General features: G+C 44.1%; 1 protein-coding gene across 5 annotated transcripts in view; it reads right to left on the bottom strand.

The window, feature by feature from the left end:
* Positions 1-982: 982 nt before the first annotated feature.
* The window catches only part of LOC138383672 (opioid-binding protein/cell adhesion molecule), a 1,040,866-nt gene continuing 1,027,096 nt past the window's right edge, over positions 983-14,752 (bottom strand). For 4 of the 5 annotated variants that reach the window (XM_069468678.1, XM_069468674.1, XM_069468676.1 and 1 more), the window contains one exon: positions 983-6,380. In XM_069468678.1, the coding sequence (XP_069324779.1) occupies positions 6,280-6,380 (101 nt within the window). In that variant the 3' untranslated portion in view covers positions 983-6,279. The remainder of the gene's footprint in view (positions 6,381-14,752) is intronic. The other variant, XM_069468675.1, reaches the window with a different exon arrangement.

Genomic DNA, 14,752 nt, shown 5'->3' with positions numbered 1-14,752 from the left:
ATTTCTCCAGAAAAGCAGATGAATGTGTGATGAAGAGAGAGGAGTTGGTTGGTTTTTTTGTTGTTTGTTTGTTTGTTTGTTTTTCAGAGTCTCATTCTGTTGCCTGGGCTAGCGCGTGCTGTGGCATCAGCCTAGCTCACAGTAACTTCAAACTCCTGGGCTCAAGCAATCCTCCAGCCTCGGCCTCCCAAGTAGCTGGGACTACAGGCATGTGCCACCATGCCTGGCCAATTTTTTTTTTTTTTTATCTTTAGTAGAGATAGGGTCTTGCTGTTGCTCAGGCTGGTCTTGAACTCCTGACCTCAAGCAATCCCCCCGCCTTGACCTCCCAGAGTGCTAGGATTAAAGGCGTGAGCCAACACACCTGGCCAGAGTTGGGGTTCTATTGGAAGAGAAAAATATTTTAGAAATGGCAACCAGAGGCATGGAGCTTCTATTCCATGAGAAACCTAAGATGAGTGAAACCTAACCCAAGTAAAACCTAAGATGAATAAAAACGAATCTAATGGCACATACTTTTAAGAATGAATGTGCATCCTCACCACCATGTCTTCTTATACTTACCCTCGCCACAGTGGTGCAGACTGCAGTGGACTTGAGCAGCAGGAACTGCTAAGGAGCAAAATGCCCAAACTGGGCAGTATCTGGCCATTATTTTTCTGAAATGTTTCCTCTGATTTTATTTCAGCCTAGGCCAATAAATAATTTAGACTTTGAGGTGGCAGTTGCATTTCATATTATTTGTAAATAGCATAGATATTTGATATACAGATGTAACATGGAAAGTGCTTAGACTGCCTTCTATAGTGTGTGTGTGTGAGAGAGAGAGAAAAAGAGAGAGAAAGAGGGAGACTCTAGATTTTCTGATTGCATCTATTCCCCAAAGCCTAAAACATATATATATGGGAGAAGCATAGCCTGCTTCATTTTTTTTCCACTCTTGGTTAGCAATGAGATGTCCTAATAAACACCCCCCTGAAAGTTACAAATTTCTTTGAACTTTATTGATACACTGCACAATCACAACCATCTCGTATTCATCCTGAATTAGAAAAGGTTACAGCTACAATGTAACATGCACAAAATTCAGGTAGTATATTCACCCTTAATACAATTATTGACAGAAATCAAGTCTTCATTGATTTTTGAAGCAAAAAGAAGAAATAAAATAAAAGAAAAAAGAATTCTAGAAGGCTGACAAAGTCATACTCTTGTATCATGTGATAAATTTTTAAAGCATTTGAACATAGATTTTTTTTTTTAAGGAAAATTGTGAGAATGGGCACACCCATTGTCTGACACAGCTATAACGGCACCATTGATAAGTCATATTTTTGTTTAAATCTAGAGGACTCTGAACTTGACGGATACATTTTCGTACACCCACACATTCCTCACAACTGCACTTTACATGTCACGAAAATTTCTGAATGATTAAAAATGCTCCCTTTAACTAACACAAGGGCAGCTATTATTACACATCATTGTTATTATTGATATCCTTATAAATCTGCCAAATAACATAGAATGTAACCCCAAAAGGATGGTAGAGGGTTCACAATCTTTCTTTCTCCATCCAGTGGTGTGGAACAACTGTGTGCCTTAAAAAGGGCACCATTGAAAGAAACAATAAGAATCTCTTTCACAATGCTAGAATTAGGCATAGCTGACTACTTTCGGGATAAAGACAATTGCATCTAATTAAGTCCACTCCATATTCCTTTGGATTCTGAGTATTCTGCACCTGAAGGCCAAATTGAACTGACTCAGCTATATCTTTTTGCCACATCTTTTAATTACAAATCTATTTCTTCCTCCTTTCATTTACTTCTCTTCTCTTAAGTAAGAAATGAGGGAAATGAGACTGGCATTTTTATTTGTTTGCATTTAGCGATCATGAAGAGTTCTCATCATATGGTCTCTTTGTGAAAACGTTGCCTTCCTACTTACACACCTGTGAAGTTTTACTGCAACTGCTCAAACTTATTTGTCTTAAAAGAAAAAGACAGGGAAGCTTTGAATAATGGAGAAGAGGCAACTGGGTATGAGAGTTTCCAGGAAAAGCGCTTATGTAGTGAAAACCAAAGATTCTTTCTGGTGGTGAAAAAGAAAAAAAAAAAAAAACGCATTTTGTCAAAAAGAAAACTTTTATGCTGCTTTCCTTAATTCCAAAGGGTTTAAAAAAATTTTTTTTGTTTTTTGTTTTTTGTTTTTTGGGCTGGTTCCAGGTAATGCAAAGCCAGTTTTTCTTTCTCAGAATCCAACTCAGGATCAAAGTGGGGAAAGATGTCCCTGCCTCCTGAACTCAGCTCATCTTAAGCCTCCCCTCCTTCTACAAGGGGCTGGTGACAGCCCACCAAAACTGGGATATTCCATTCACAGCCACTGCTGTTGTGCGGACAGGGATAAGCTCTCGTCAGGATCGACTGCCCACTTTGAGATCCTCTGCCTCTTTGATGTACTAGTTCTTCCAACATAAGTAAAGCTTGCCAACTCCTCTTTGTTGAAAGCAAGTTGACTGAATTGATGTAGAAATAGATCCTTAAACTCAGCCTCAGTTGTGAAGTTTCTAGAGTCCCAGAGCGCACTTCTCACCCAGGTTTTAAGAACTAATTGCCCAACTTGTGAAATGCATCCTCTAATAAAGGGTGCGGATTTCAGAGGAAAGAGGCCCAGACCTCTTTCTGACACAAGCCTTACCTTTTCTTCCATTCAGTGGAGCAGACCAAGCATACAGTGCTCTCTGCATAAAATATGTGCATATTTTGACAACCACTTCTCCATATCTGCCCCCTACCCCCAACTAAAACAAAAATGAAAAAAGCTAAACACATTTGTTTAGACTTGCAGATGACTGTATCAGGCACTTGACATTGAACTACTGAAAAACAAGCTTGGCCTTCACACTAGCACGTGCATTGGCATTACTTTGGCGAAAGTGCATATTAACTTTGTTTTGGGAAGGGGAAAGGTTTCAGAGTCACTGCATAATTGAATTCCTCTCACCAAATGTCCCCACAAGCTCCCTTTGGCTTCCCTTCCACGTGGGAAACCCGCTAAGAGCTATAGGTTACTCAGAGACTTGGTTCTTTTTCTCTCTCTTACCCCCACCTCAGCCCCACCATCGGTACCCTGAAATCTAGCCAGCAAGCCTTACTCGTGTACCCTCCACATGCAAAGTTGGAAAAGTAAATGGAAATGTGGATATTGTCTTTAATAAGCATTAGTTGTTCTATATGCTTCAGAATGTTGGGTAGCAGCTATTGTCACGGAGAGCTAACCCCAGCAAAGTAACTCAAAAACACAGAAGCTGGAATATGTCTGTTGTGAAGAAAATTCTTTTTCACGCCCAGTGAGTGCCCCAGCTGGCTTGTGTTTTATTTACTTTGTTTTCTTTATCCCAGACAGATGAGGATCGACTGTAGCATTTTTCCCTCTGAAACATGGCTGGAATAAGTAACCACCAGAGGTGGGTCCTAGTATCCCGTGGAAGGGGGCAGAGAAGAGTTCCATAGTGACCCTGAGACCAGCCTTGTTGAGTTTGAAAGGTTTTGATGATCTTGGCCAAAGGAGGATGAACTCCTTCCTGTGAAATAAGTCTTGGAGTAAGGAACAGGTATAGCTTGTCCATTTCAAGCACTGTGTTCTCCAAGACTATCCACTCCCTAAGCCTTCACATTTATTTCATTCCAAAGTAACAAATTTATTGTCAGTAGCGCACTCAGATGATACAGTTAATTCTCATACACTGTCTGATACCAGCCGACTCCAGATGCTCAATGTGGTGACAGATCTGGAACGTTTATGCCTGACCTTTATTTCTGATTCTGCGCCTGCTCGTGATAGTCCCAGGAACTTGGAATCGATACACCGCTTTTGGCACATCATTTATGTTCCCAGAATCTGGCTCCTGGCAGCTCACTAGGAAATGCAGATGTCTGTTTACAGCTGGCAAATGTAATATTAATTGCACTCACACCAGCTCTACCTCTTAAGACAGTGCTCAGCTTTTTGTATGCCAAGACAGCCTATGTTTGTATGTCTGTGTGTGTGTGTATAGATATCTATGAATACAGTTCCCCATTTCAGATGTTATGGTCATGTGCTGTAATGGACAGAAACAAAGAGGGCACTGATAATTAGAGATAGAAGATCAATTAAGCATAAAGAAATGGAACTCCATGGTGCTAATATTTTTTGTTTTTTAGACTGAGGACCTGCAAAGGTTTTCCAGCTGAGGCAGGGCAGGTCTGTGAGAGTCATTGTTGATGCTGCTTTCTCAACCTCTCGGTAGGTCAGTCCCTGCAGCAAATGCTGTGTGGTCTTCAATGCCTTTCTTCTGAATCCCAGGCACCCTTGCAGGGTGAGTGTTTCTTGCCCCAGAGGGCAATGCAGCAAGATCAGGTCAGCCCTTCCTCGTATGCTGGGTCTGCAGTGAACATGGGGAGCTGGGGAAGTTCTTCCCCAAAGCCACTGGAGAAGCAGCCTGCATCAGAGGAGACTGTGTCACTTACACTTCCCCCTTCTATTTGCAGTGTTGTGTTAATCAAGTGCTTGAAAATTAAGTCAGTTGCTCAAGTGCCCTCAGCTCAGAAGAGCTTCCGGAAACAAATACCAGAGTTGTCAATACACCCACCATGTAATTGGCCTCCATCAGCTTTTTACTGGCTAGTTTTCAAACAGATTCAATCAGAACCGGGGCAGACAGGAGACACTAGCTGAAGTCATCACACTCAGACGGGTGGACCATTCACTTCCCATTGCAGAGACAGATGTGGAGCTTTTTTCTCTTATGTTCTTGCTGTTAAGGAAAGGCAGCCACGGAGAACGTCCCATAGGTTCCTGACATGCACTTTCTTGAAGGGCTGAGAGAAGCATGAAGGTTGGTACCTTCGTCCTTCAAGCGTGAAAGGAGAATCACAGCGCTAATCAAGACCTTTCCAGGGCTGATCTGCTTCACAAGAAGATGTTTGAGAAAATACAGTCTCTTCTGGGAATAGCGAGTGCCTGATCATTAGATTGCTACTTTGGTCCATCTGTTAGCGTCTACCTTGGGTGGATAGGATACTGGATTTTAAAGAGTCCGTGACACAGGGTATTGCTTTTCCATGTTGTTAGCCTGTGAGATCATTGGCTTTCATATGAGAAGTTAATAGCTAATTATAAAGATGCCAATGCCTGCTGATGGTAGAGGAGAAATGAATACAGTGGGATAGACACAATATGATTAGAGATTAATATGGTGATGAATTGATAGTGAGTAGCGGGGAGAGAAATAGAAAGAAGTGTTAGACAATTACATTGATAGATTGATAAACAGAGTAAATAGATTGCTAGAGAGGAAGACAGGTGGGTAGATCATTGGATGGAGGATAAATCAGACAATTGAGTAGATGGATAACCATATGATTCCTTTGACAGATAGCTTGATAAAACAAATAATCAGCCATCTATCAATCACCACTATGAGTTGAATAGCATTTTTTTAAAAAAGAGAAGTACTATCCTCAAAATGCCTCCCCCTTTTTTGGTCACTTGACGTCTAAATTTTTAGTTTTGGGTTGCATGCATAGCCCCAAACCTCTAATCCCTGTATCTGGCAGTAGAAACGAACAGGGCAGAGTGGCTACAGAAGATGGCAAGATCATCTACATATATCGATATCTATATTAGATACGGATATAGTGAGATAGCTTCCAAGAAAGAAAAGATGTGAACCCTAATGGAATTAGATAATAATAAACACAGGGAGGGATATGTACATTATAATCAGGAAGATGACCCAAAGCTTGAAAGACACAGGTAATAGGACACTCGGCTGTAACTCTTGCTGGGTACTACAATATGAGTCTGGTTGTGTCTTCAGGGTGTTTTCCATGAGGCACATTTTTGGCTCAAATGGAACGTATGTTTTTTTTTGTGTGTGTGTAGGGGAGATTGGTGGTAATGATGACAGGGAGAGACTTAGAGGAAAGAGAAGGGCCAAGGTAGCAGGAGCTGATCTCATTTTTGGACACACCAGTGAATGATTATCCTACACATGGTAGAACCCTGCCCACCCCTCCCCCCAACCCCACTCATTCAAACCGGGGAAAAAAGCAAATAAACAAAACAAAACAAAACAAAAACCAAAAAAAAAAAAAAAAAAACAGAAAAAAAAATCAAAAAGAATAACAGAAACAAATAAAAAGAAGCCCAAACTGGTTTGCCCTCCGCAGTGCAGATAAAAGTCTGTGATATGGAGAAGCAGGCGATGCTCAGAGGACCTATGATTTCTTATCAAAACTTGATGAAGAAGTGGGCAAAGAGGGTCCCTGACAGCCAGAGACAAGCCAGCGCTCTAGAGGCCGAGTTTACACCATCAATGACTGCTCCAGGCCCTGTGTGGGGGAGAGAGAGACAGGGCCATTAGCACGTGCCCCCAGGACACCAGACTTTTCCCGACAGGCAGACACGCAGACATGCTTCTCCATGAGCACTGCCCACCTCCCGCCCTCCCGCACCCTCCCTTGTCTTGACAAATGGAAAAGGCCCATTGGGAGTATTTAGAGACTCAAAGGACAAGTCATTGGGATGCCTTGACAGCTGCGGCCTGCTCAGAGAGCCTGGGCTTCACCAATGGGGGGAGCTGAGGGCAGCTAGTGAGGCCCAAAGGTTAGGGCAGCAGACGGGGCTCAGGGTGATGGCAGGACCTGAAGGCTGCTTCGTAAGCAGCGTGTCTAACTGTGCTCTGTCCTTGGAGGGTGTGCGGTGCAGACAGGAATGAGTGGGACGAGCAGGGAGAAGGTAGGTCTGGGGGGAGGAGGGGTCCAGAGGGCGAGAAGCAGGTGCAGGGGAGAAGGGGAGAGGGACGGGGATGTTTTGTGTGCAGCAGAAGTCAGGTGTCGATGTGGCCCTGTCCACCCCCAGGATGTGTGACTTAGGTATTGCGGAGGCTCCTCCTGCCCAGCCCAGGAAGGACGAACAATCGCCTTTGCCAGTTTTCGGGACTGTGACTGGGCTTATCCCAGCTGTCAGCGGTGCCCTGCGAAGGCCGCAGAATAGACTTGGCATTCCCAGCACAGACTGCCACCCGGTGATTCGGCCTGAAGGGCTCTCCCCTGGTGTTTTCTTGCTGCTTCTCTCTCTCCCTGGCCCTTTCCCACATCCCTATAAATCATTCAAGTCCCACTGGGAAATCAGCCCACAGAATGGCGGTGCTGTTCCTTTCCCCTCCTCTGCTGGGCCTCGGGAAGACAGAGCATGTGATTTGGGATTGTCCTCCTACTGCGAGGGCCCAGGGTGGCGTGTTTAACTCGGCCTCTGTGCCCCACCATCACCTTTATTAGCAAATGCCCAGGATGTTAAGCAAGACTTGGAGCTAGCAAGCAAATGTGTCCCAGAGAGAGCACAGCTGGGTATTGCCATGGGATTAAAAGCCAGTGAGAGACATTTCTGTAAGACCAGTGACAAGGGAAGGGGATGCAGACAAGACAGTACGCCCCTTCTACAGTCTCGAGCCAGGACCTCACAGCCTCTTTGGGAAGCAAACTGGCCTACAGGACACAAGCGTGACTCCTTTCAGAGGCTGAGGTGCTGCAGAATGTCTTTGGATGGAATCAGTTCATTTGGTTCTGCCTATCAGCCTTACAAGCACGTATCCACGCTTTGCCTAGGAAGGGATTGATATGAACACTTTGCTTTGGGATGTCCAGGTCTCTCCCTTCAGCAATGAGCATAGGACAGCTCCTACCCCAGGTATTTTAACATGGGTGCCTTTTCTTCCCCTAATTTACAATATGCATGCTTTTATGGACTACAAAGTCATATTTACTTGATAGCTTGAAGTCTGACTCATATTACTCTGCATTTTCATCATATAATATTCACAAACAAGGGCAGGATCTGGGTTCTAGCTTAGTGTCATGGTCCCCATGAAGGCTCCATAAATATTAATATTTATGGACAGTAGCCTGATTCTGGGGCCTCTAGCAGTCCTGACACACATCCTAAGGACTCATACAGGCTATAGAATTTACTGAGTTGGAAATGCTCAAGTTGAAGCTCAAGGTAATTATATATTGTCTTCTGCAAAAGATGAATGATTTAGATTTTTAAGTACGTTTATAAGGAAATGAGCAATGCAGATACTTAAGGCCCATATGTATGTTTCTTTAAAAGTATTTTATATATGTATACGTTTTTCTTTAAAAGTATCTTTCATTATATATGACATTATGACATATATATTAGACTAGTTATATATGTACATATGTATATGTGTGTATAAGTCTTTATTGAATTTACTATGTTGATATTGACTTAAGAAACAACTGAAGCCCCAATGTGCTCCATTTAGATACGTGTCTCTAGTGTAGGAATCATTTTATTCCAAGCTCTACTAGTAGACTTAAGCATTTCTGTGGGTGTTGTGCTATGCGCACAACGTTGGATATAGCTAAAGCCAAGAGGAGAGGAGACATATATATGGAGAGCAAAGCATGAAAGAGTGAGGTTTGGTGAGAAAAAGAGGCAAAATCATAACGAGAAATGAACGTTTCAGGTGTCATGCAGCAGTTGCCATAAAATGCCCAGTGCTTGCTGGGCAGAGGGTTTACAGCCACGCTCAGTTTTTGTTGAGTGTTCCCGGGAGTGGAAGCCATAAGGGGGGCTTAGCAGATACACGGGCTGCTCAGCTTGCTGAGGATGGTGACAGTTTATATTGTGCTGTTATGTGGCAAGCAGGATTCTAAATGCTAAACGTGTGTTAACTTGTTGAGCCATCACATGGACCCAGCGAGTGATGTACTATCGTCATCTCCATTGTATCAATGGGGAAAGTAGGAGCCCAGCCTGTAAACACCTCGCCTATGGCCACACAATCTTTGTGGCCCCAAACTAAGTTAGAACCAAGTCCTGTCCCTGGAGTCTGTGTTCTTTATTCCTACAGCTGGACTTCCTCTCTGAGGAAAACGGCCATTTGTACCTGTTTCCTGGTGTCCACAGAGTCATGGGGCAGGAGAATGCATGGCTGGGAGCTCCACTTTTCTCTCTGTGGCTCAGTGGCTCCCTAGCTGAGTGACATCGCCTCTCTGGACCTGGGTTCTCCTGGAAGAGGAGGTTTGGTGGCCTAGTCTAGGGCTCTTCACCTGCTGGTGTTCTGAGTCATCACATGAAGAGAAACCACATCTGGAAGGGACAGCTGGTGAGCAGCCAGACAGCCTTCTCCAGGTGACAGGAAACCATCACCACTCTGGCTCCTGACCTCCTGCATGCCCCCTCCTCCTGAGACCTCCTCAAGAGGGCACAGAACATTCCTAGACCCCAGAGTTGCCCTGTTGGGGCCCCATTTTCTATGCAGCTTTGGGGAATTTTATTCTTTAGCAGGTGTAATGAGCACCTGCTTTGTAGTGTCAGACAATGTGGCCATTGACTGCCAAAGTGCCTTTGGTCAATTGGTCTATGAGAAATGGCCAGGCTATTGTGGCCAGAGAATTCTTCTAATCCACTATGACAGAGATTAAAGCTAGCACCGCTTTCATCAGACAAGTCCTGGACACACTGGGGATGTGGCAGGTGGGCAAAATGCCAGCACCGGAGCGGCTCCCCCGGAGGGCTCTCGGCTTTGTCAGAAGCAGGAAGAGGGGCTCGCATCTATGTACCACTCTCTAGGTTGGAAGAGTGTGAGACAAAAATCATCGGCAATGACCTGATTATCTAATTGCATCTTTACAATAACCCTCTGTGACTAGAAATGAGTAAAAGGAAGCATCTGGCTTGGGCATCTTCTGCCAGCCTGGGCCACATGCTTCTCTGTGATCTAATGTAGAAGTGATGGGCTGCTGTAGACTAATTTGGTGTGGTCCTATGACCTCTCAGGGCTCATGTTTGGTCCCTTAGGCTGTGACAAGGCCTTTGCAAATGTTAGTTTAATGAATCTGCAGGGCTCCCCTGTGTTCCATGGGAGGACATGGTATTGAAGGTCTTCTCCCTGAGCTCAGCAGCAAGGGCACCAGGCCTAAAATACATCACTCCAGAGTCGGGCTGAATATAATTTTCCTGCAGCGCGGACTTCTCCAGGTACTGACACCCAAGGTGATACCAGTTTTAATTTCAATAAATAGGGGCAGGAATTCAAATGGTGTTTTCACTTTCATTTCGGTGGAAATAGAGATAAAGATAGTTTCTCATCTAAAACCTAGAATCCAAGATTCGGAAATGTAAGGTAGATTTTTCAATTATGTGTTCTACTCCGGAAAACTGACCCTGCAAAGCGCCTAGATAAAGGCCAAGGGTCTGAAGCAAAGACCAAGGAGCAGGATTCCTGGATGTGCAGGTGGGAAACCATCAACCAGGGACCTCAGGAAAGGTCTCTGTGCTCTGCCACCTCCTTGGCTGTGCTGTCCCATCTGGGATGACATCATCCTTTGGGATAATGTCACTGGTAAAAGTGCGGCTAGTCCTAGCAACTTCAGAGTCCGACCAATTGGGGTTTAAATCTTGACCTGGGGTTTGCCAGCTCTGTGATCTTAGATGAGGTGCTTTCAGATTTCTCACTGCAAAAGGGGTAATAACACTGAGTCCACAGGATTAAAGGATTAATGTGATGAGTGCAGTGCCTGGCACAAAGCAGTTGTGTGATCACGGTAACTGCTTGCGTGGACTGGGGGTTCCACGCCCGTCCCTTCCATTTCTTAGTTAAGAGTAACAGTGGCTTATTTAGATCTTTTCTAAATACCTTGAACCTGGGGTGCGATTTTGCTGGAGAGTGAGTGAAGAGGGGAGATAGTTTCAAGTCAGAGTGTTTGCTGCTGAGAGAGACCAGTGGCGGCCAGAGCTCGGGGGAGGGGGAGCGTCGAAAAGCACACTGGGAGAGGGGCCAGCGCCAACCTCCCTGGCAAGGTGCAAAGGCGCAGAGTCCATCCTGCGAAGGAAGCAGACCCCAAGCCAGCCCCAAGAAGCCGCAGCCATGCGACAGTATTTCCTGGGAGGCTGCCATGCGTCAGGCTCTGTTTTCAGAAAGACAGATAGACACAGTCTCTACTTTCAAACAGCTTATACTCCAGGAGGAGCTAGCATATCCTCTGTCCTAGTCCAAATAAATAAACAAACAAGCAAACAGACAAATATATTTTTAAACTGTCACAGATTCTGGGAAGAAAGCCATTTGGAACAAATAACCCCAAATCCCTTCCATCTCAGGAACATCCTGTCTGTTGGATAGTCTTAAGAAGATTGAATTTAGGAGTCAAAACTGAATTTGAATTCTGGCTGTGCTACCCACTAGTAAGAAGACTTCGGACAAGACAGTCAGCTTCTCTGAAACAGTTCTCTTTTTAACATATAAAGTGGGGAAGGGGTAGCTTTATCTACCTCAGTATTGCTGAGGGCTAGTTAAGATGGCACGTAAAATAGCCAAGTGTAAAGGATGAATAACTATCAGCTAAATTAGAACTAGGACAAGAATTGATGATCTCTAAAATATTAACAGTGTCTTGTGTAAGGGTCCTACTGTGAGAAGGGAGACCCTCTGGAATACCAGGTTCTCAGAGTCACTGTCAAACACCGGCTGAAAGCACATGTGGCCATGGCTGGTGAGTGATCCGGTCCCTTCTGGAAAGACCTGAGGTGGCTGCTAACCGTGGATAAAAGCTTCCTAAGAAAGGCCAGTTATGCCGAGGAAGTGTATTTAGAAGCTCAATTCTTTCTCTGGGCATATGCCACACTTAAGGAATCTGTCTCTATTTATGATTAACAATGACTAAATTCAACTAGAATGGCTGCTGCAAACAAATATCAGACTTAATTAAATAGTTTTCCAGGCTAAATTGAAAGTGAGAGCAGGTAATTATGGCCCTTTTCCTTGCTCCAGGCCCTCCTGCTTCACCCTTCCAAATGCTCAAAAGGAGTGGCTTTCTTCACGCCTGACGTTGAGCATCTTTGAAAATAAAAGCTGAAATGAGGATGCAAAGCCACAAAACAAGCTCTGAATGACAATAATGACAACAACAAAACACTCTGAGGACAGAATACAGACAAAAATAAGTTAGCCTTCAGAATACAGGAGAGAGAGAGAGAGAGAGAGAGTGAGACTGAGATGGTCAGGAGACAAGCTATACAAATGGCGTAGAGGTCAGTGGGTGTGTGAACCAAGTATACAGTCGCCCACAGGAAGACCTTGTGGCTAGAAGTGAAGCTCCACAGGGATCAGACAAATAATAAACAAACAAATAAACAAATAAAGTCTATTTTTGAGAGGCTGCCTAGCTTGGTAAATTAAATATACTAAACATTTGATTTTTAAAAAGCAAATTTGGTTGAGGACTTAAAATAGAATTAAGCCGTGCCTACAAAATAAAAACTGGAAACGTCAAGCGTAGCCACCCTGCAACTGAACGCTCGCTGCTGCGTTCGGGGGAGGCTCATCACCCCCTTGAGTGGCAGGTGTTGACAATCACAGTATCCAAACTCAGAACAAAGCTCCCAGAAAGTATAGAAGCTTCCTGATGAGATCCTGCCTTGTGAGAGATTTTGAAGCCTAAAAGTGTGGGGTACATTACAAGAGATGAAGGTATTGGAATGCGTTGCTCATTTTTCTCTCTATGATTGTGATGAAAATACGGCACAGTTCTTCAACAACAGTAGACTGCATAACTCTAATTTTACTAAAAATGGCAGGTGGTAGGGTGATCGCATTAGAAAAGAAAAGAAAAAAAAAAACCCACAGGCAAGTCGAACTTGTTGATAGCACAGTGAGATCAATGAAACATCTGAAGTCTGAGAAGATACAGTTTTGTTCTGAAATTTGGATAGGTTTTCTAAGTATGATTATGAACTATGTGACCTTCCTAATGAGGAACCAAAAGGATAATGATGTTCTTGGTGATTAAAAGAGGAGCAAGGAAATCTAATTAGAGGATGTATGTGTTACACTTGTTGGTGAAACATGAACCTATTTTCAGCAGAGCCAGCACATCGGTTCCCTTCAAAGGGAACTTTTCCTCCATTGTCTTTAATTACAGTGGAAAACACGGCACTGCTGTTGTTTTACGAGTAAGATTAACCGGCTTTGCAGCCAGCACGACTAGGAAGAGCAGAGGGAGAGACAAACACGGCAACCATCTTTGTTTTGTTCTGTCTGACACTCCCTGTTTTGTGCTTACCACAAAAACAAAAGCTTAGGAAGTTAATATCAGAAGTTAATTCAGATCTATCAGCTCATCACAGACCTGAAAGAGACAAGACTCTGGTCTGTGCCGAACCATAATCTCGCGCCTGTGCTGACATCAGCACACCCCGAACGCTCCGCGTTAAATTCTAAATGCTCAGGCTAATAGCCAGATGTCAATGATTCAGAGAGGAGGGTGGGGTGCGGGTGAACGACAAGGAACCTCATCAGGAATGAAATGGGAAATGTCTGCATATTTTTTTTTCCCAATATGTTGACGTTTTGCAGGTTGGGGAAAATACAAATGATTACTCTGCTGTCATCAGCCAAAAGCGATGGTGTTTCTCTCTGACTCATTCCCTCCCACCTGGATTTACATCGTGGATTTGAAAAATAAAAATCATACACATTATCAGCAGGAAATGGACGACTATGTGCAGCTTTTGATGTCTTGGCAAGAAGAAATCATGTGAAGAACGTCTTCCTAAACAGTGAATTGGAATGTCTGATACAGCCTTCCTCTCAAGAAAGATGGGGTGTGCCCTAAATTTCAAATTAGAGTTGGACATATGAGAGGCCGGAATGAAAGGGAAAGCCAGAGAAATAGCAATTTGACTTCCCTGAGAGGAGACGACTACAAGTCCTTTTGAGTATTTGGTTTCTATTTGGTTAGTGAAGGGTCTCAAACTGTGTAGAGGCTATAACTGATGCCCCCATTGACTAGAAGATAGAGTATTAATTCCACACACATTTACTGGGCAACAACCATTGCAAGATACAGTGTTATGTCCTCTAAGTGCAGAAACAAATACAAACAAACCACAAAGCCTCAGGGTAAGCCAGCACGGCAGCCCCAAAGATGAAGGATTGATTCTTCAGTGGGGTTCACAAATGCTCCACACACGGGGTGCCACTGAGTAGGGCCTTGAAGGATAAGTACGGTTTTATCAGGCAGAGAAGAGGGCAAAAGACTATATCTGTGACTCTCGAGCCACTGGAAGAGATGGTGTACACGTGGCTTAGAAAGAAATGTGGGATCAAAGTCAGACAGACCTGGGTGCAAAACCTGGTACTGCCACTTCTGTCTATGGTGGGATTCCTCCTCTCTGGGGTGGGGCTCAGTCACATCATTTAAATTCTCTGACCTCTAGGCTCTTCTTCTGTGAAATGGAAATAATACCAATATTTATCTCAAAGGATTCTTAGGGGTCGAAAGCCTTGTGTTCCTGAAACTTAATAGCTGATAGCTTCTTTATAATTGCCTATTTACTTGTTTATGCAAGATCAGAAACTCTGCTCCTCCTTGTCCTGCAGTCCTTAGTGTAATTCCTTGTGTACAAGAATGCACTGAACAAATATCTGCTGACTAGATGAATGAATGGGTGGGTGGGTGGGGAGTAGAAACAGCATGATCAAAGACTTAGATATGTAAAGGCATCTGGGACTCAGGGGACAGCCTGCTGGAGGCAGGGAAGCTAGAAGGGCAGGCTGACCTCACAGTGAGAACAGCCTTAATGCCGTGCTGTCCTGGTAGGCAGAAGTCTTCAGTAACTGAAAGGACAAGGGCTATTCTGAGTTTTGGAAATGTCACTTGGCCCTGTTGTG

Source organism: Eulemur rufifrons, chromosome 6, assembly GCF_041146395.1.
Source record: "Eulemur rufifrons isolate Redbay chromosome 6, OSU_ERuf_1, whole genome shotgun sequence".
Lineage (NCBI taxonomy): Eukaryota > Metazoa > Chordata > Mammalia > Primates > Lemuridae > Eulemur > Eulemur rufifrons.
This window is presented reverse-complemented; position numbering and strand designations above follow the sequence as displayed.